This window comes from Pristis pectinata, chromosome 40, assembly GCF_009764475.1.
Source record: "Pristis pectinata isolate sPriPec2 chromosome 40, sPriPec2.1.pri, whole genome shotgun sequence".
Taxonomy (NCBI): domain Eukaryota; kingdom Metazoa; phylum Chordata; class Chondrichthyes; order Rhinopristiformes; family Pristidae; genus Pristis; species Pristis pectinata.
The window spans coordinates 5792142-5815301 of record NC_067443.1 but is presented as its reverse complement, the minus strand read 5'-3'; the positions used below and the strand labels follow the sequence as shown (position 1 = coordinate 5815301).

General features: G+C 43.2%; 1 protein-coding gene across 2 annotated transcripts in view; it reads right to left on the bottom strand.

Moving 5' to 3' along the window:
* Positions 1–11265: 11265 nt before the first annotated feature.
* LOC127587350 (mucin-1-like) overlaps positions 11266–23160 on the bottom strand; it is a 48442-nt gene continuing 36547 nt past the window's right edge. For both annotated transcript variants that reach the window (XM_052045615.1, XM_052045614.1), the window contains one exon: positions 11266–14138. In XM_052045615.1, coding sequence (XP_051901575.1) covers positions 14073–14138 — 66 coding nt within the window. In that variant the 3' untranslated portion in view covers positions 11266–14072. The remainder of the gene's footprint in view (positions 14139–23160) is intronic.

Sequence of the window (23160 nt, the reverse complement as noted above, 5' to 3'; positions counted from 1 at the left end):
CTATAAATCTCTCAGTTAATGCCCACCCTTCCATTGCTGTCTTTACAACTTATGTGATGCTTTTCTGTGCAAACACAAAATACCGCATTATTTACTGTGATAACGGTGATCTTGGAACGTAATGAAAGAAAGATTAGAACTGCTTGTGAGTGTGGTCTGATTAGTAGTTATACTTGTAGTGGCCACTTCAATGCAGCACTGCCATAGGGTCTGGCTTCAGGGAGAAGCATAAGAGGGATTTTAATTTGCAGTCTCCTGATATACCTGTGGATAAATGCAAGTAATAAAGTGAATATGTGTCTGCACTGACCTATGTTATGGCAACCATTGTTAGAACAACTGCTACTGGTTTGGGTATGCTACAGTCAACCACATGAGATTCAGACTCAGGTGTTATCCAGTAACCATACGATGTTATCAGATAGAACAAACTCTGTTGTGATCCTATCCTTGGTTATAAAGCCTAACAACAGATACTACCTGTTTTCCTAAGGAAGGAATAGCTGATTAGTTTCAATTCTGACGACTGTTTTTTGTGCACTGAATTGCCTCACCTCAGTCAGGAAGGATTCATTTCAACTATCCCTTTAGTCTCCTCTCTTTTAGGGAGTTACTTTGGTTGAGGATGACTTGCTCCCACTCCAGTTTTATGGGTCTGGAGTGTCTATGCTGTTTGGTAGGGTGGGTAGGTTGTTTGGGATGTTGTATACTCTTTCCACTGATTGCACTTAGTCTCCATGTATCTCCGTCACAGAAACTCAACGTGTTTAACGCCTTCCTTGGTGCTCCTCTATTTTGAACAGTCACAAGGCGGGGTTTCAATGAGTTGGTGAGGATGTAATATTTTCAAGGAGACCTTAAGCATGATCTTGAAGTGTTTCAGATTCACAAAAAATTCTGTAGCTGCTGGAATCTGGAGCAAAGCACAAAAAGTGCTGGAGGAACTCAGCAGGTCAGGCAGCATCCATGGAAGGAAATAAACCGTTGGCGTTTTGGGCCTAGACCCTTCATCAGGACTGGAAAGGAAGAGGGCAGAAGCCAGAATAAGAAGGTGGGGGGAGGGGGAGGAGCACATGCAGGCAGGTGATAGGTGAGTTTAGGTGATAGGCAAGTCCAGGTGAGAGGGGGATGGTAGGTGAGAGGGGGAGAAGATATGATAATATTGCTCTTGAAGTGTTTTCTTTGTTCTTCTGAAAACCTCATGACAGAGATTGGAGTAGCACATCCACTTGATAATCTGGTGTCAGGCATGCAGGCAATGTGCCTGTCCCACTAGAGCTGGGTGAATGTGATCAGAGCCTCAATACTGGAGATGTTGGCCTGCGAGGGGGCCATTGACATTGGTTCTCCGATCCCACCAGCGGATTTTGAAGATTTTGCAGTCAGCACTGTGATATCTTTCCAGTGCTTTGAGGGTGGTTGCTGCCAGTTGTCCACATCTCCGAGGTGTATAAACAGTTAGGTAGATCATGAGATTAAAGTCAAAGTTGAGTTTATTGTCATATGCGCAAGTACACGTGTGCACAGGTGCAATGAAATACTTACTTGCAGCAGCATCACAGGCACATAGCATCAGATAAGCAGTATTCACAACAAAAACATAAATTACACACAATTTTTACAAGAAAGAACACAATTTGAACAAAAATAACAAAGTCCATTTTAGTGCAAAGTGATCAAAGTGGTCATAGACTTACTAAACTGTAGTGATTAGTGCTGGGTCTGAGGTTTTTATCTTTGAAGATTGTTTTTCTCAGTTGGCCAAAGACTGTGCTGGAATGCTAGTGAATTTTCTCATCAATGTCTTGTCTTCACCAAGAAGTGGCTGTCAAGGTATTGATCGGCATTTAGCTGTGGATCTTGATTGTTGGGTTAGGGGCAGGCTGGTAGAGGACCCTTATCTTTTGGATGTTTGGTGTATGGTCTATCTTCTGATATGCCTTAGTTATCATTTAGAGTTCAGCATATGCACATGGAGAGGTAACTTGACGATTGAATTGGAGTGTTCTTGTCTCGGAAGTGATGAAGACTGAGCGGTTTCCTGTTTGTACTGAAACTTAATTCCTCTTCAGCACGGAGATGGTTGGAGGTGAGGTGCATTATTGCAGCAGGCAATATTGAGAAGAGGATTGGTGCAAAAACGCAACTGTGCTGGACCCCATTATGTACTGGGTTGGGTCTGTGATGCATTTGTTGGTTAGGATGACGGCTTACATACTAAACAGTAGAGGTAGAACAGTAATGAATTTCTGACGACATTCAAGGTCACACCCTTGGTACACTCAGTTCCTGAGGGTACATTCGCAGTCCTACATACTGCACTGTAAACTGCTGGACCAAAATAAAATCGGAAAATGCTGGAATTACTTAGCAGGACAAGTAGCATCAGTGGAGAGAGAGACACAGATGAACTTTTGAAGACAGATCAATCAGAAGCATGACTGTCTTTTTCTTTACACTGATGTTGGCAGACCTGCTAAGTATTTCCAGCTTTTACTGGCTTTATTTCAAATTTGCAGTTCTACCACAGTCTGCCATCTCCATCAACCTGGCTCTCAATGGTGATGGCAACAGCAACCCTGCTGCGGTGAAATCAATGATGAAGGTCTCGAGGACTCCATAATGTAAGCTGTACTTGGGTCAGAACAACCTGATGATTCCCAGCCAAAAGGAGATGCAGAGTGTTCATAGTGTGTACCTGGCCTTCACCATAATTAGTACTGATGAAGAGACATTGGGCTTCATTATTAGGAAACACTGAGCCTGGTTGATGATAACAACCAGGAGATCGTGTACATTTAAGCACAAAAGCAAGGTGTTCCTAGACTAGCATGTTAGCATTCATAAGTCGTGGGATCGAGTTTAAGAGCTGCAAAGTAATGACGCAGCTCTACAAAACTCTGGTTAGACCACACTTAGAGTACTGTGTCCAGTTCTGGTCGCCTCATTATAGGAAGGATGTGGAAGCGTTGGAAAGGGTGCAGAGGAGATTTACCAGGATGCTGCCTGGTTTAGGGAGTATATATTTATGAGGAGAGACTAAGGGAGCTAGGGCTTTACTCTTTGGAGAGAAGGAGGATGAGAGGAGACATGATAGAGGTGTACAAAATATTAAGAGGAATAGATAGAGTAGACAGCCAGCACCTCGTTCCCAGGGCACCAATGCTCTATACAAAAGGGCATGGCTTTAAAGTAATGGGTGGGAAGTTCAAGGGAGATATCAGAGGAAGGTTTTTCAGAGTGGTTGGGGCATGGAATGTGCTGCCTGGGGCAGTGGTGGAGGCAGGTACATTGGTCAAATTCAAGAGATTGTTAGCTAAGCATATGGAGGAATTTAAAATAGGGGGATATGTGGGAGGAAGGGGGTTAGAGAGTCTTAGGCGAGGTTTAAAGGTCGGCACAACATTGTGCGCCGAAGGGCTTGTATTGTGCTGTACTGTTCTATGATTCGATAAAAAGAATACCATATATTGAAGGAAAAATAAGCATCTGAATGCCAATGTCCAACAAAGAGTAGGTAGCCTTGCTGGAAAGAGTTTAAATTTCAACTCATGGTTGAATAAAATGAAAAGAATAGTCAGCTATTAATAGAACAACTGCTCTCTGCTGTGACTCTACTGGTATAAATGCAGTAAAATAGTAATTTGGATAAGAGCTATTCTCAATTATATGAGAGTAGCAACAGTCATTGTTGACATCGTCATGATACCATCAATATTTGTAAGTTGTGAGTATGAGACTGAGGTAAATGTATTTGCTGCTCCCACTCTACCACATTATCTTAAACATTGTTGACTCCTTTGGTAACAATCTATTGTGACAACCTAAGAACATGACTGTGACATGGAGATTAATAGTAAGTGCTATTTTGAAATTATGTCAGGCTGATATATGTATGCAAAAGATGTCATTGGACTACATCAAAGAGAAGGGAGAGTTCCTTGTCTCCTGGTTAATATTTGCCTCACAACAAACTTCACTGTACCGCAGTTTATTGTCACTTATGGAAACTTGCTATGCACATTTAGTGTTTCCTGTTGGAGACACAGACTGCGGATGCTGGAATTTGGAGCAACAAACAATCTGCTAGAGGAACTCAGCAGGTCGAGTAGCATCTGTGGGAGGAAAGGAATTGTCGACATCAGATTGTTTAGTGTTTCCTGCTTTTTTAACTTACAAGATTTGTGTGTTGCTGGCAAGACCAGCATATATTGCCCATTCCTTGTTGTCCATTTTTGAACCAGTGCAGTCCATACACTGAAGATACTCCCAACATGCTGTTGGGAAGAGAGTTGTAGGATTTGGTGAGGGGTGGGGGGGGAGTTCAAAGGAGATGTGAGGGTCAAGTTTTTTTTACACAGAGTGGTGGGTGCTTGGAATGTGCTGCCAGGGGTGGTAGTGGAGGCAAATATGTATGATAGAGGTGTTTAAGAGGCTCTTAGATAGGCACATGAATGTGCAGAGAATGGAGGGATATGGACCATGTGTAGGCAGAAGGGATTAGTTTAGTTAGGCATTTAATTACTAGTTTATTTAGTCGGCACAACATCATGGGCTGAAGGGCCTGTTCCAGTGCTGTACTGTACTATTCTAAGATTTAGTTCCAGTTATAATGAAATAATGGCTGATACATTTCTAAGTCAGGATGGTGTGTGATTTGGAATACCCTTGCCCTTCTCAGTGATAGAGGTCATGGGTTTATAAAGTAACTTCACCTATAAATGTAACTTCACTTGTAAAAATAGTTTATTGGCTACTAAGCCATTTAAGCCAGACTGAGATATGAATGGTGCTATACAAATACATTCCTTTATTGGGGCAATATCATATTTTCATATTTGAGGTACAATTCTGCATCAGTCAGAGGCCAGAGACCAAGGGCTCTGTTTGTCTCCAAATGCATGGAACTAAGGCACGCATTGAAGCTTCCTGATGTAGGGTTTCGACCCAAAACATCGACAATTCCTTCCCCCCACAGATACTGCTCGACCCGCTGAGTTCCTGCAGCAGATGGTTTGTTGCTCCAGATCTTAGTATCTGCAGTCTCTTACGTCACTCATTGCAGCTGAGTCGGGCACAAGAGAAGGCCATTCCGTCTGACATCCCAGTGTTGGCTCTTGGAAAGAGCCAGAATGCTTAGTTGCACATTCCGTCCTTCTGCTCATAATTCTCATTTCCAAAGACTAACTCCAGCTCCTAAATTATTCCTGCAATCACCTGCCAAGATTCCTTAATTTGTTTTTCTCTTCTAATCCTATCTATTCCTGTATTTAATATTACACTGCTGCTGTTGTACCTCACCTGTTCTTTGTGAACGGAAAATAATATTTGCGCTCCTGATATCTGTAGGTATTGTCAACAGGAACATTTTGAACACTGCTCAACAGAAATGGTTTGAAATTGGTTTAATCAAAATCTGTTAAACCAAAACCTTAGTGTTTATGTCACATCATACTTTTAATGAAAAATGTGGTCAGTTGTAAAGTTGTTGAATTTTTAGGTTCCCATGAAGTGACTTGATATAATTCAGTGTACAGATGGTGATGAGAGTGTAACCAGGTGAACTGGTTTACAGCTAAAGTGGCTGTGACGAAGAAATTAATCAGTCATGGTTTTATTGCACATTAGATCTGAATGTTCATGATTCAGTGTGTCACTACCTGGTACAGTAATTCTCAGGAGACAGGAACTAAATTCTCCATAATCACAGCTCCTGACTCCCACATGCACCCGAGTGAGGAGTGAGCATATTTGAAATACAGGCTGGAGACACAATTTCATGTAATACAATATAGATTGGACAACAATTTCAAGTAACCCACACCCCACCACAGCCAGTATTTCTTTCCCAGTCCTACCAGTCCCCCTAGGGTCTCTCTCCTCTTGTTCACCTTTTCCATTCCCTTTTCCCACCACCTCTCCCCCCATTACCTAGACTTGTCACCCTCCCCATCTGGTTCCATCTGCCCAACACCCCTATGTTATCTGGCTTCCAGCCTCAATCTCTGTCTTCCACCTTCCCTCCCTGTATCAGGCTCCATCTTCCTGTTCCTTTTTCCTTATCTGTCTCCAGCTATCACCCACCAGCCTCTAAACTCTCCCCTTCCCCACCTGGTTCCATCTGCTCATTATCCCTCCCTTAAGAGGATTCCACATCATCTTTCAGCTTCTGTCTCCACCTTCACCCTCCCCTCTGCCCACCTGCCCATCATTCCTCACCTCACCTGGTTCACCCACCAGCCCCCATTTCACCACTCCTTCTCACCTCTTTATACTGGCCATCATCCCTCTGCACTCTCAGTCCAGATGCAGGACCTTGACCAGAAACGTTGACCATTCCTTTGCCTCTGCTGATGCTGGTTGACCCGCTGAGTTCCTTCAGCAGTTTGTTTTTTTAGGTTGACCAGTGCATTCTACTTGCCTTCACAATACCTCCCACTGTGTTATGATCAGTGCAACAGCCATTTGTAGTGCCTTGCCTGATGAGGTCTCTGCTTTGGATTTCTCAGATCTATGTGGATTAGTACCGTATCTCAAACCGAACAGGGCTGAAAGGGTTAAAATAACAGGATGGGCCTGTGCTCCAGTATGCTCCCTGTATCACGAAGCAATGTGCAAATATATAGTGCACCTATAACTGTCATACATTGAGTTTAGGTGGTTTGGGACGAGTGAATCCCTTGATGACTATAAAAAGATTAAGAATATACTTAAGAGGGAAATCAGAAGGGAAAGGAGAGGGTATGAGATGGATCTGGCAGGTAAGGTTACGGAAAATCCCAAGAGGTTCTATAGCTATATCAGAAGTAAAAGGAAAGGATGGTTGGGGAGAGAGCAGGTTCGCTTAGAGATCAGCAGGGCCACTTATGTCTTGAGCCGCAGGACACGGGTGGGCTTTTTAATAAATATTTCTCCTGTGTTTACAGAGGAGAAAATCATGGTTGCTCAAGAGAAAAGAGAAGCAAGTGATGATGTTTTGGAGGACATTCATATTACCAGGGAGGAGATATTTGCAGCGCAATAAGGTGGATAAATCCCCAGAGCCTGCAGGTGCATCCTTGGACTTTGTGGAAGGCTAGAGAAGAAATTACAGAGGCCCTTGTGGAGATATTTGCTTCATCATTAGCCACTGGTGAAACTCCCGAAGACTGGAACGTGGCTAATGTTGTTCCGTTGTTTAAGAAGGGTAGCAAGGACAAGCCAGGAAACTATAGGCCAGTCAGCCTGACATCAGTAGTGGGGAAATCACTGGAGGGAATTCTGAGGGACAGGATCTACCAGCATTTGGATAGTCAGAGTCTGATTAGGAGTCAGCATGGCTTTGTGTGTGGGAAGTCGTGTTTGACAACCTTTTAGAGTTTTTTGAAGAGCTAACCAAAAGGTAGATGAAGGTAGGGCAGTGGATGTTTATTTGGACTTTTTAAACAAGGCCTTCGACAAGGTCACGCATTGTAGGCTGGTCTGGAAGGTTAGGTCCCATGGAAAGCTAGTTAAGTGGATTCAAAACTGGCTCAAAGGTAGGAAGCAGAGGGTGGTGGTTGAAGGTTGTTTCTCAGAATGGAGGCCAGTGACTAGTGGTGTGCCGCAGGGATCGTTGTTGGGACCCCTGTTATTCGTTATTTATATAAATGATTTGGAGGCAAATGCACAAGGCTTGTTCAGTAAGTTTGTAGATGACAAAATTAGGTGTTGTTGCTGATAGTGAAGAAGGTGACTGTAGATCTCAGGGGGATCTTGATCAGTTCGGGAAGTAGGCTGAGGAGTGGCAAATGGATTTCAATACAGATAAGTGTGAGGTGATGCATTTTGAAAAGTCAAACCATCAGATACTATGAATGGTAGGGCACAAGGGAGTGTAATGGAACAGAGGGACTTAGGAGTACAAGTGCATAGTTTGTTGAAAGTGGCATCACAGGTAGACAAGGTGGTGAGAAAGGCATTTAGCACACTGACCTCCATCAGTCAGTGCTGATAGGAGTGGGGACACTATGTTGCACTTGTACAAGTCGTTGGTGAGGCTGCATTTGGAGCGCTGCGTACAGTTTTGATCATCCTGTTTTGGAAAGGCATGGTTAAACTGGAAAGAGTGCAGAAAAGATTTACAAGGATGTTGCCAGACTAGATGGCCTGAATTATAGGGAGAGGTTGGCCAGGCTAGGTCTTTATTCCTTGGAACATAGAGGGGCGACCTTATGAAAATATTTAAAATTATGAGAGGCATGGATCAGGTGGATGGTAACAGTCTTTTCCCCAGGGTAGGGGAGTCCAAAACTGATTTAGGGTGAGAGAGGAAAGATTTAAAAAGGGACCTGAGGGGCAACTTTTTCCACACAGAGGGTGGTGAGTATATGGAACGAGCTGCCAGGGACAGTAGTATCATTTAAGAAGCACTTGGATAGGTACATGGAAAGGTGGGGCTAGAGATACGGGCAAAAAATGGGACTATCTGGATGGGTACCTAGTCAGCATGGACTTGTTGGGCTGAAGGGCCTGTATCAGTGCTGTATTGCTCTATTTCTCTATGCAGAGGTGTTTTATAACTATTGAAGTGATGGTAACCAAAAGGCACAGGTTCAAGGCAGTTGCCAAAAAAGTAGGGGAATGTGAGGAAACATTCTTTCCTCTGTAAACGTTATGCTTGCAATGATTGGGAATGAAAAGAGTAGGCTTGATTTGTAGCAGATTAATTTCAGTAGGCAACAGACAGGCAAATGCTCCATTGGTTTAATCAAAACACTGAACCACATGGATCAGAAGGCCACGTGAAAAGTGCCGCAGGAGAAATGGGAAAAAAAAATCAACCCTAATTAGTCTGTGCAGTGACTTGGAAATTGCACATTTCTGTAGTGTGGAAGCAGTGACAAATTAACCTACAGACTAACATTTATAAAGCTGCCTCAGGCCATCCCAGGATGTTCCACAGCTCCACTGCTGGAGGAAGGGGAGTACTTAGTACAATAACTGAGTAATCTAAAACCTTCAATTAAGATCAGTAGCCAAGGTGAGAGGAATTTTCCAGGAGGATTTTAGGCCGTAGAGAAGGAAAGTTATTTGGTGATTCACGCAGAAAAGTAGCTTCCCCCTTCCAAGCCTTCCAGTGCGTGGAATGGGCTGCCGGCAACGGTGGTTGAGGCGGATACGATAGGGTCTTTTAAGAGACTTTTGGATAGGTACATGGAGCTGAGAAAAATAGAGGGCTGTGGGTAAGCCTAGTAATTTCTAAAGGTAGGGACATGTTCTGCACAGCTTTGTGGGCCGAAGGGCCTGAATTGTGCTGTAGGTTTTCTATGTTCTAAGCCTGTGCAGGGGGTTGTTAGAAATGTGTGCGAGGAGGTTGCTACACTTAAATCTATGCCCTGAGTGAAGAATGCAGAGATACCAAGTGCTTGAGTAGCTTCCTGACTCAAGGCCATTACAATAACTCCTCCAAAATACAAACCTGCAGATGCTGGAAACCTGAAGTTACTGAAAATGCTGGAATTCTCAGCAGTGTGGCAGCATCTGTGGAGAAACAGTTAATGTTTCAGGTCTGAGACACTTCATCAGAACTGGGAAAGAGAAAACAAGTTAGTTTTCAGAAAGTGGAGAGGGATGGGTAGAACCATCTCTGACCAAATGAGTAAATGTGTGTCAGTTTGAAGCTCATTATGCTCCTTTGTCTGTGTAACTTGTTAATAACAAGACTGTGGGACATGCCCAGACTATACTGGTGGAAAAAGAAAAACTGAGCCAAAATGACAACAGGTAGAAATAGTTCTGATTCAGAAAGGAAGAGCAAGTTATCTAAAGTTGAAGAATTTTATAATTTAGAAGGCTACAATGTGCCCAGACAGAAGATGTGTTATTCCTCAAGCCTTGTTGTAACATTGCAGGAGGCCCCATACAGACGAGTCAGAGGAGGAGTGGGATGGTGAATTAAAGTGGCAGGTAATCAAAAGTTCAGGGGCATTCCTGCAGATTGAACAGTGGTACTTTGCAAAGTGATCACCCAATCCATGTTTGACTTCTACAACATATAGGAGACCACTGAATGCAATAATAGATTCGGAAAAGTGCAAGTGAATCACTGCTTCAACCAGAGAGACTGTATGGGGTCCCTGGATGGTTGCAAGGGAAGAGGTAGAAGGACAGATGTTGTATCAGAAAGTGCCATAAGACAGGGAGTGGTTGGTGGGGATGGAAGAGCAGACCAAGGAGTTGCAAATGGAGCAAATCCTTCAACACACTAAAAGGGGAGATATGTACGTGATTGGTGATAGAATCTTGTTGGAGCTGGCAGCAGTAACTCTTTTTCCTTGTCAAATCTTCAAAAGATAAATAAGTGCTATCCTTCAGACCAAGTTTCACCGAGATCATCAGCTAATACAGTCCCTGGTGAAGTATTCTATCCAGCTAAGTCCTATTATGCAACTGGTCTCACAGAGTTCAGACAGATGCATGTGATCTTAAAAATTGTTTAAGGGAAAACAATGAATCTGTGTTTCCCAGTGACTTTGAGGCCCAATTCTAGTTTCACTGGGAGAGAGGGTTTCAAAATTTACCCTTCCAGTCATCAATATTGAAGCCAGGATATTACAAGGTTTAAATTTGAAGCTTGCCCATTCCACTAACCCCACCCTCACCATCCCAATCTGGAGACGTTCACTTGGACACGTCTCTGGAGAGCCACCAAATACCAGCAGCAGTAATTTTGGCAAACGTTATACAAAAAAAAATCAAGCAACTGGAACTTGTTCCATTGAGACAAGTCATGATTTCAAACCCCATAAAAAAAGGACATGATCTGATTGACATTTCAGTGGAATATTGAGGAGTGTTTGAGGTACTGTATTTCACACAAGCTATTAATTAAATAAATACCTTTTTCTCAAGCAAAAGGTAATAAATGCTGGTCTGGCCAGTGAGCTGAGAATCCAAAAATTAAATAAATACTAAAAATACCAGCCTGTTTGAACAATAATTATCCCCAACATCCTGGTCAATACTTACCTTTCACCCAACACGAGATTTTGTGGTGATTATCATTGAGGGAGCTTGTTGGGTGGATATCAATAGTTGTTCTCTACATTACAAACAATGAGTCTTGGAGATAGTTTGGAGGCTTTGAATAATGGTATAGAAATGCAGTTTGCTGTAAACCTTTGCTCTCTCTCTCTCTACCAAATTAAAAATAACACAGGGATGATTCACCACCATAACTTAAGCAAATGAGCCCACAGCAACTCTTCAGTGACTGTGGGACCAATTAGTAATCAGAGAAAGAAACATTTAAATTTTATTTTATTTCCTTTCAGATCATTTTCAAGTACAGATTACACCAACAACATATTTCACAACATTTCCTTAGTGGTTATAAATTTGGCAATTTTCAAAATCTTTTTATAAAGCACATGTGGTTTAAGACCAATATTGTAAATGAAAAGAAGTTTGATACAAAAAAATATGCATTTGCTTTAAATATAGTCTGCAATCCTCAAAAGGGAGTGGAGTTGTATTCAGCTGGTTATAGATATTATAATTAGCAGTGAATCAAATTACTTGTGATACAGAGGGCGAGAGAAATGGTGATACAATAAATAGGTTTCAGATCGCAGCAGAATGGTTTCATGATTACTAATAACATGAGGAATTCAAACAAGCAAATAATAGTTTATACATCCTAGCCCTGCAATCAAAATGTTAATGCCATTTCTTTCTAAGTAGATTCAATGACAACATCTTAGTCAATAGGTTGAGCTTGTGCTTACCAGCTCATTCATGGTCTGGTTTATATACAGGTCTTGGATTGCTGTACCTGCCACAGTATAGCTCCTGGAGTTTTGAGGTGTAAACTTCAAATCTCTCTTCCAACTGAAAATTGAATGCACATCTGAAATTGCCCAATGTAGGCGTTGAAAATCTGTGCAACTCCAATTAAAAGATGTGAAAAGTAACCGGTCTGACATCTAAGGAGCTTCGCATTCCAGAATAACTCCTTCATTTCAGCTGCCCTAGAAATGCTCTCCACCTGAACCAAACACTGATCATCCCAATGGAGCACTACCTTTACAGTTTTGGCCTAGCAGTGTTCAATCCCAGAAGCGATACCGGACTGAAGTCACTGAGTAATCAAAGCTCAAAATCTACCCCGAGTCCCACCCTATCCACAATCATACTTATAAAGCATGCTCACAATAGAATCCTAACCTTTACATATATACAGCTTAGATGGAAAATAAAGAGGTATGTTTAAAAATATCAAGTGTAACAAAGACATGTCTGACACAAACACACACAAGATGGGTATTACAGCCCAACTAGCCATCAACCTTTGAAAAGCTCCATCATGCAACTGGTTTTACACCCCATAGAAGATTCTGAGAAGAAAACTTCAGTTGGTCCAGAGCTCAGCAAACCTTGAGGCATCAATAAAAGCTTCAATTGAGCAAGGTGCAGATTATGCATGTACTTAAAATTTGGCACCTGGCATTCAAGTTTGGAGTTTAGAGATGGACAGCATTAATTCACACTCTTCTTCCTCCTGCCCAGTTTTCTTGACCAAAACCCTTGCCAATCATTGGTCAGGAACAATTACAAACAGCAGAATTGGGAGAACATTTCCAAATTGTCCTCCATGTCTTATAATTTCCAATCAATGGGAACAGTTATTTTAAAGGGTTTAGAAAGAGCAAGAGTGTACTGGGGAATTTTTGTAGGATAACTGCTTTTTCATTGTTTGCAAGTCTCCAAATAAACTAAATATGGAGTATCATTATTCAAAAAGAGGTCAAAAGGGAGGACTGGAGACAATCAACTTTTACCAGCTGATTTCCTGCTAGGCCATGGAGATCAATGCAAATGTGTTACTTACACGAAGAACATTTGCTTATATATTTACATATGTGGCATGGTATGTTATGGAATCACTATTCACAGATAAGATTAACAGTTTAAACAATAGGTTCTTACTTTTCCCTTCCCATTTCCTTTAACTGATGATAATGTTCAGGGGAATAATCTGGTTACAACTTTTGCATGCACAAACTAAATTTCTAATGGACAACAGGATTCCTTCAGAAATCAATATTCTGGAGAATTGAAAAGCTTATAGGTGCTGGATATTTTCAAGCCAATGCCATGCTGAGTGAATATTTTTAAGTTTATGCCACAGTCACACTGACAACTCCTTTAGAAAGCTTGAAGGGTATGGGATAATTGGCAGGATGATATTCACTTTTGTTAGAATCCACACCACACTCTCAAAGCAGCCCCACGCTGCAGAACTGGTCAACTAACAATGAAGTGACGGAACTACACTGGCATGTTCCCAACAGATAATGGTAGAAATTAGGAGTCAGTCTGAACCTGTGGTTTTTCCTCCTGCTGCAGAAAGCCAATCCAGTACTTCAGAGGGTACTTCATTCTAGAAACCCTGCGATTCCTAGACAGGACTGCAGTCTGCACAGAACCCAGCCATTCTAGTACAACACTGTGCAGTGCACATGAACTAAGGTTGTTCCTGTACAGTGAGCAAGCCCTGTACAACACTGCAGCTCACAAACTAACGCAATTCTTGTACAGTACTGCAGCTTGCATGGACCTGGGCAATTAATATACATCACTGACTACTTCCCCGTACCCTTTTCTTCCAGGCCACCCTCTCCCACCACACCAATTCACAGCTATGCATGTTTTTGTACGTAGTACTGAAGTAGCAATCAGATTTGGAATATTCTTGCCAATCAATTGAACTTGCCTTCCCACCTCTCAGTGTTCGTTCCATATATACTCTCAGAGCCTGCTGTCCCATCACTTGCACTTAAATGCAGCCAGTAAAGCCCCACCCCGCTCCTAAAAATCACACATTTAATTAAAACAAGAATGTTCAATACAGTTCACCGAATATCCACAACATTCATAGTTCTAGGTAACTCAAACCTTGCTATTGGCAGTGGAGGAAATCCAACACTCCCTCGAAAAGACATTTTTGAGAAAGTTTTCTTTTAGAAAGGTAACATAATGGATATAAAGTTAAGTTTCATAGCTGCCCACTTCTGGTACGAGTTGGAGGCAGGTTTCCACATCTGGCTTGCTCACAAGTTGTCAGACTCTGCGGCATGATTGGTATACGAGTACGTTTTCTTACCATTCCTAGATATCTGAAGAAAATTACAACATGTTAATGCAATGTACAGTAAACCTTGCTTGCAACATTAACCTTTACATTACAGCAAATCACAACCATCACCTCTGTCCCACCGTGCCCCCCCCCCCCCCCCCCCCCAAAGTTTCTCTATCCCATCATTAACCCAAGACATCATTCCTGATGAGCAAGCCTCCAAGGTTTTCGGACAGGATATTTATCAAATACATCAATCTAAATATTATTCCGTCCTCAGTCTCTGAACATATTTTCTTTCAGACGTCAGTATCCAGGACTGGACAACTAGACTTTCTGACTTAAAAGACACCAAATTCCTTGAAGCCTTCCTGAATGCAATTGCTGCAATGAATATGATAAACTTCCTTCCTGCATCAGTTTCACCCTTTTCACTCATTTTAAGATACACTAAGATTTCTTTATTAGTCACGTACATCGAAACACACAGTGAAGTACATCTTCTGCATAGTGTGTTCCGGGGGCAGCCCACAAGTATTGCCACGCTTCTGGCACCAACATAGCATGCCCACAGCTTCCTAACCCATACATCTTTGGAATGTGGGAGGAAACCAGAGCACCCAGAGGAAACCCACGCAGATATGGGGAGAACGTACCAATTGAACCCAGGTCGCTGGCGCTGTAAAAGCATTACGCTAACCGTTACACTACCATGCCTGACTCTGACCTGAAGGTCAAAGGGGTGGGTGGAGTTTGCTAATCCTAGTTCAGTTTGACGTGAAATAGGCACTGGAAGATGTGGGTGAAGAGTGATCACCCCACTAATGAAAAGCCAAGCAAAAATTGCACAGTTTCACTTAACACCGTGCATGGACTGTTAATCACACTTAAGCATTCTTTTCAGAAAGAATGACTTGCTATCTCAACCTGAAGCAACTGCATATAACATCACATATCTGTTGGGACTGTGAAAAATTTAAACGTAACATTAGAGAAATTAAAATTAGAGATTAATACATCAGACATTGAATCACAGCTTGCACATTAATTTACAACACATGGCTCTGCTGGACATCCCTGTTGAACAAATAGAGAGATACAGCATGGAAACAGGCCCTTCAGCCCACTGTCGACGCTGAATATCAAGCACCCATTTACGATAATCCTACCTTAATGCCACTTTATTTTCCCACATTTACCATTCTACTGCTTACCCACATGCTAGGGGCAATTTACAGCAGCCAATTAACCTACCAACCTGCTGGGATGTGGGAGGAAACCAGAGCACCTGGAGTCCACACGGTCACAGGGAGAATGTGCAAACTGCACACAGACGGCACCCGAGGTCAGGATTGAACCTGGATCTCCGGCTCTACCAGATATGCCATTGTGCCTCCCATTGCCACCTTTTTAATCCAGTGTCACCCAGTAGGATCAGATTTTTAAAAAATTGTCACCATGTGACCAACTTCACAAAAGTGTTGCCCTTGGCTACCAGGATGCTCTGCAATGCCCACCAGTTGTGGAAGCTTCAAGAGTACAAGCGGAGACTGAGCAATCCTTCTCCAGAGTCCCATCCAGAAACATAGCCTTAGAAGAGGGCAGACAATCAGGGTGGATGGACCACCTCCCTACAGCTTACTCCCTCAAATTGCAAATGACCACCTTGTCCAGACCCAAATGCAACCCAAAGAGGAGACTTCACTCCTCACCATCCCCAACCCACCACCCTGACTGGCCGTGTCTCTGTCCCTACACCAGGAGTCCAAGATCAGTGCAACCAGAAGACATGGAATTGTCCCTTCAAATGCTGAGAGGTTGCCACAGACTCTCACATTCGTGTACGCATCATCAGCAAGACTCTTACAAATTTTCTACAGACGCACGGTGGAGAGCATTCTGACTGGTTGCATCACAGCCTGGTATGGAGGCTCCAAGAGGCTGCAGAGGGTTGTAGACTCAGCAGCTCTATCACAGGCACAACCCTCCCCCACCATTGAGGTCATCTTCAAGAGGCGGAGCGTCACCACTAAGGACCCTCACCATCTGGGACATGCCCTCTTCTCGTCACTACCATCTGGGAGGAGGTATAGGAGCCTAAAGACCCACACTCAATGATTTAGGAACAGCTTCATCCCCTCTGCCATCAGATTTCTGAATGGTTCATGAACCCATTAACACTACTTCAATACACCTTTTTTTGCACTATTTATTTTGTAATTTATAGTAATTTTATATCTTTTGCACTGTACTGCTGCCGCAAAACAACAAATTTCATGACATACAATAAATCTGATTTTGATATCACACCAATGCCTCCACGCAGCAGAAATTACAGGCAGCCTGGGAGTTCTTGAACGTGCTTAAAACAGTAACAACTGTAGAGTGAACTGAAGTGATTAGCAGTTTCCATGGAGAAGCACTTGAGACAAAGATCAATTTGCACCACAAAGGAACAATTTCTCCACAGCATTCCTTGTCACCTACTTCAAAGGGTCTTTTCTACAAGAGCAGTCATTAAGCATCTCTTGTTGTTCTGCCTCCCAATTAGTGGAATCTGTACTAAAACGCACTGGCTGCCTAGCCAGTGGGAGGAATGACAACAGAATGATAATCCAGTTTTCAAAGACTGGAACGAAAATAGAATAAGGCTTCAAAATACGATTCAGCACCTTTACACCTGGGAAGATCATGACCAAATGGTTGAAAAATCCAAAAATTACCGATGTTGGAAATTAGGAAAGAACACAAGCTGCTGGAACACTCAGTGGTGAGGCAGCGTCTATGGAAAGAGAAACAGGCTAACATTTTGCATTGAAGAACTCGCCGAGGATCTTGACTGTAACATTAACTCGGTTTTCCTTCTCACAGATGCTGCCAGACCTGCTGAGTGTTTGCAGATTTTGACCCCACAAACCCACTCTGAACTGACCAGTGGAGTGTTTGCATACTGATTCATTTAAAAGGCAAAGGGCGCACTTCTTTTCAATTATATAAATCGTGATTAATTCCCTACTCCCTCTATCCCAAAATAAAAGCTGGGAACACACTTTTGGGGGTTTAATATGTTTACATAGTGAAAGCCTGCCTGTCTTAAATTTTCGATACTTGTTTTAGCAGCAGATGTATAACTTATGGGGGCAAACAGTTATTGTGTCCCCTTATTTTCAGGATTCCTCTCTCCCCAATTCCACGATATTCAGCAGGATTCAAAGTAGTATTCAACCTGATGTTAAACTTGTAATCAAAGAACATTCACAATCATCTCTCATGTCCTTGGAGGCCAACAGAAGGGTATTAAAGCTGATGCAGATAGAATTCGAAAATGGAAGTGGGGCAGTGATCAAGCTGTGATCTTATGGAATGCAGGCCGAAGAGGTTGAATGGCCTATTTTGAGTGGGTAGATGTCGAGATATTTCCACAGTGGAGGAATGTTGAATAAAAGGGGAACATAGTGACAAGACATGTCACTGATATCACCAACATATCATATGTCAGTGGTAGTGAATCTGATACCGATAACAGGATGGTCATTTACAACTGAGGTGCACAAGGACTACTAGTCACAGAGCATGGTGAACCTCTGCCATTCTCTGTCTGGAGAGTTAGAATCAAAGAAACGTACAGCACAAACAGGTCCTTTTCGGCCCACCTTGGCCATGCAACCATGATGCCCTATCTACACTAATTCCCATTTGCCTGTGTTTGTCTCATCCTTCTTCACCTTTCCTATCCAATGACCTGTCCAAATGCCTTTTAAAGATTGTAATCATATCTGCCTCCACCTCTGGCAACTCACTCCAGATATTCACCATCTTCTGTGTGAAAAACTTACCCCTCGGATCTCCTTTAAATTTCTCCCCTCTCACTTTAAACCAGTGCCCTCAGGTTTTAGACTTCCATGCCCTGGGAAAGAGATTTTGACTACATCTTATCTATGCCCCTCATAATTTTATAAACCTCTACAAGGTCACTCCTCAGCTTCCTATGTTCCAGTGAGAATAAACTCAACCTATCCAATCTTCTTTATAACTTCAGTTCTCCATTCCAGACAACATGCTGGTGAATCTCTTCTGCATTCTCTCTCTCGCTACCACATCCTTCTTGTACTGTGGCAACCAGAACTATATAAAATACTCTAAGTGCAGTCTAACAAATGTTTTGCACAACTTCAACATATCCCAACTCTTGTAGTCAATGCCTTGGCCGATGAAGGCAAGCATACCAAATGCCCTATCCATTCGTGTCATCACTTTCAGGGAGCTATGGGCTCGAATCCCAGGTCTTTCTGTATATCAACCCTAAGATCCCTGCCATTTATTCTACATGTCCTACTAGAATTTGACCTCCCAAAGTGCATTACCTCACACTTGTCTGGATTAAATTCCATCTGCCACCTCTCCACCCAACATCCCAGTTGGTCTATGTCCTGCTGTATCCTTCACTATCTACGACTCCACCAATTTTCACGTTGTCTGCAAACTCACTAATCATACCCCCTACATTCTCATCCAAATAATAAATGAAGGACCAAGCACTGATCCTTGTGGTACACTTCATTATAGATTTCTAGTAGAAACACCCATCCACCATTACTCGCTGCCTTTTATCAGCCGGCCAGTGTCGTAAATCACTGGGGATTTAAAGAGGGTAATTCCTCTGAAAGATCGGGGAATTGAGCGTTATGGGAAATGCACCAAAGAGGATATGGGGGTTGGGGCAGCTCCTATTTTCTTGTTTTATCTCAAAACACATTCGCAAACCAACACGTTACTGTACACAGCCTTGAGCTCCCGTGAGCTGTGATGGAGTAAGGTTTTTCATTGAGGGTTAAATGTCAGGGAGAATTTAAATAGTGCTATAGGACGTCACGCACTCACCCAAGAGACCTCTCAATTTTACACCCAATTTGAAATGTAGCTAAGGTTATGCTCAAGCTTTTATTTTTTCTCCCCCAAAAGACAATGCTCCCACTGAGCCAAAGCTGTCACTTAATACCTTCCAAGGATGATTAGTGAGAATAAAGAATGTGTCACTGGTGTAGCAGGTCCCTCTAAGGGCATAGGCTTAAGCACAGAGCGTGCAGTATAGAGTTGCATCCCTACAGATCCCAATATTCAAGGCTTTTCAAATCAATAGTATATTCTAATACTCTAGCAATTATATTCCAAGATTACCCCTCCCTCCCCCCCAAACAAACCTCTCCCCAAGGTTGAACCAGGCAGAACTCTATGCCAGATAAGTAGCAAATTTTCACATTACACCCAGGCAGCTATTACCACTGGGCCATTTGTCCCCAAACACTTACAACCAGACAGGTCACCCTTACCATATTTTTACCCATATCCACCCTCCACCATACAGCCACGACACAGCTGAGGAAGCACAATCAGAATTATTTAGCCAATCACAAACCAATGGATCCTTTCAGGAAGGATGCAACGTTCCCATCCTGCCACAGATCCTGCGACCTTCTCCCACCCACTGCATTAGCAGGATGTGCAAACATGCCATCCTATTCTACTTCACTCATCTCCATCTCAGAGATATCCTGGACCTCCAGACGTGCCTCAATCAATCAATCAGCTGCTGGGTCTTTCGTAACTCCTAGATTCCATTGTTCCAATACTTTTACATTCTCTCCCTCACCACCCACCCCTTCCAGCCAATGGAAACTGTCAGAAGACGCTTACAAGGCAAAATGCTTTCAACATAAGTTTTCTCAAAATTTTACAATCAAGTATTTTTTGTACACAGAGACTAAAAATACTTGTACACAGTGATAATGCGGTTTGTGATTTAATCCCAGTCTTTAGAAAACACTAGGCAATCAAGGCAGTGCATTCCAGGCAGATTTCTCTCTGGCAGGGTGTAGTAAAAGGATAGAGTTTCAGCCGCAGGTGCACAAGGCTGATCACTGCTTGCTGTTTCTGTAAGCTCAACCTGCTTGAAGTGGGTCAGCCCGAATCTCCAACCTCAGGACCGTAAATGGTTTTCTGCAAAACCTGAAGACTACAAACTCTCAGGAGTAATCGTTACAGAGTATGATTACGAAGAAAATGGGTGACACAGTAACACCACTGCCTCACCTATTCCAGTGAGCTGGGTTCAATCCTGACCTCCAGTGCTGTATCTGTCAGAGTGTGCATTCTGCCTGGGGTTCCCAGGGGTGCTCCAGTTTCTTCCTACGTCCTAAAGACATCCTGCTTGGTAGATTAATTGGTCCACTGTAAATCACCTCTAGTGTAGCTGGGTGATGGGAGAATCAGAGTGTTGATGGGCACGTAGGAGTGAATGAGTTACCGGGAGACAGGTGGGGGAATGTGATTGATGGGCTAGGTCTGAGACATTAGCAGAGATCGCCTCCTTCTAAGGCACAAGGAAATATAAAATATGAAAAGTAAACAACTTGCATCTTAATCTGCAGGTCGAAGCTTAAAATAAATCTTATCTCCTAGTCTCAACAAACTGCAAAATAGCTGCTGCTGTAATCAAAGCTTTCAGCAACAATTCATCTTTGTGTATAGCACTGAAACCACAATTACTGAAGCTGACAAATCCTCTGCTCTCGGATGGCCTATCCCCCAGCATCGTAGGAGAGGTGGCTGCGGAGAAAGTTGGTACATTGCAAAGATCCTCTACCCTGTTCCATTGCATTCTAGGGTAGCAGATGCAGCGTGCTATTGGAGGGGCAAAGGCATTCAAGATTCTGAGAAAGATAGGTGTGACATGGTGCTGAGAGATTGTATCCTCAACCAGAGAGTCTAGAACCAGCAGGCTCAGATTCAGGATAAGGGGGAGGGGTAGGTATTCAGGATTGAAGTGAAAAGGAACAAAATAGGAAGCTGGAGGAGACACAAGAGACCGCAGATGCTGGAGTCTGGAGCAACACACAAGATGCTGGAGGAACTCAGCAGGTCAGGCAGCAGCTGTGGAGGGAAGTGGACAGTCGACATTCAGGGTCGAGACCCTTCAGGAGGAGGAATTGCAGACATTGCAAATCTTTGGTACATTCAGTTGCTGTGTATATTGAAGGCTGAGATTGATAATGGGGCTCCTGTGGCAAATTAAACTTGAGGTACTGAATCAGCCATGATTTCAGAGGCTACATAAGTCTCAAAGACAAGCTATTGAGCATCCAAGAGAGAATAAATTTCAGGGGAATAAGCGATTGCTTATTGCACGGCCTCCTCCTGTGCCATAAAGGAAATATGAATGATAATACAGATGGGGGAAGTACCACAGCTGAATGAGTCTGGTGGGGATGACGGTTTTGCAGGACTTGGCAGGGCCCTGGAGGGATTTAAACATCAAGGAGGATTTTAAGTAGAAGGTGGACTGAGGCAAGGTAGAAGCAGGAAGCTGTTACAGAAGTAAAAGTGGACGGCTAGTGCACTGTAGAGTTCTCACAAGCAAGAATGCAGCAAGGTCAAACCAAGACAGGGGGATGGGATTAACGACAAGGACCAAGACAATAGTGCCAGTCTTTCCAGAAATACAAGCTGCCTGACACCACACAGACAGTGCCAAGTGTCTTCGATATTCAGGTGGAAGCCAAAGCCTCATCCACAGGATGAATCTCTTAAGGGACGTCTTGTGGGCGGGTTGGTGGGGCAAGGATAGAACTGAGAACTGCAGGAATCTGCTGGAGATGCTCTGGCTGTGATAGGACAGGCAACAGTGGAACCCAAGCAAGGTGGGGCAAGCAAGATGGAGAATGGGAAAGGAGGATTTAACTCCCCGTGGCAAAGGGTGTCGAGGCCGAGGAGAGCAAGAAGGGGAAAACATACCGTGGTCCGTCATTGGGAATGATTTTTCGTGGCTGAATTGGGCCGTGTGGAGTTGTGGACACATACTTGGAAATGAAATCGGAGACCAGGAGACCATTCCAAAATGATCTTGGTCAGAGTCCCACTTTCCAACCTCATCAAAACTGCGAATTTCAAACCAGGCAATGACTTCCAACAGCTCCCTTGAACTTTCCTGCTAAACAGGTTTAACAGTACCTATCTACAACACTGAATGCTGCCCTTGTCTCTTCCTGACCACCTGCAAAGGTGCCAGCTACTCCACCAACCAAAAATCTCTTGTTTGAGCCTCAACAGCGATTATTCTATTATACTGCTGGGGCATTACATCAGGACTATTGCCAGAGCCAATCAGAGTTTCTGAAATAAGGAGGTATAGAGAGGATAAAAGCCTGCGATCCCCTGGTCTTATCTGTATCATGATTTTCTGTAACGCAAAGTTGCGATATCTTCCTGTGCGTCAAGAAATAGAGTTGAATAGAAATTTATTTACTTCCCTCCTCCCAATATAAATTCAATGAGTAAATTTTATTGGGTTGTGGCAGCCCGCACATGCGGGACTCGAACCGCCATCGGGAGCCGCACGCAGACACGCAGTAGCGTGTTTTGAACTACCCGCTCGGGGCAGACCCTCCGGGTCAAACGGACGTCACTTCCGCTCGGCGGATCACAAGGGCCCCATGGGTAGGAAGTTTTCGCGCGCGTTTTTGGTGAATCAGTAGAGGATTTTGAGTTCAGTACTCTCTGCCTCCATGTGTTCCTCGAGTAGCGCGTTGTGAGTGGCTACAGGGTAACGATTTGTGAATTCTGTAAGCGCGAATTTCCATTACCTGAACGTCTATAACGTGGGAGTCACCTGTATGTTTAAGCATAGTACAGTCCAAATGGATTCAGCTGTTTGCATGGGGAAAGTGGTTTAAAAGAAAAACAAGGTTTAAAAGAGTAAACGAGCAGGAATATTTGGCTAGGAAAGTACAGGGCTTTGCCAAGACCACAGTTGGAGTCTTGCATACAATTTTGGTCTCCTCATAGAAGGGTATACTTGCAAAGGCTCACTCGGTTAATTCCTGGCATGAGGAAAGACAAGCAGGTTGAGCCTATGATCTCTGGAGTTGACAACAATGTGAAGTAGTTTGATTGAAACATGCAAGATTCTGAGGGGGCTTTACAGTGTCGATTCCAAGAGGACATTTCTCCTGATGGAGAAGCCTAGAACTAGGGGAAGATTAGGATCAACACATTCAAAACTGACC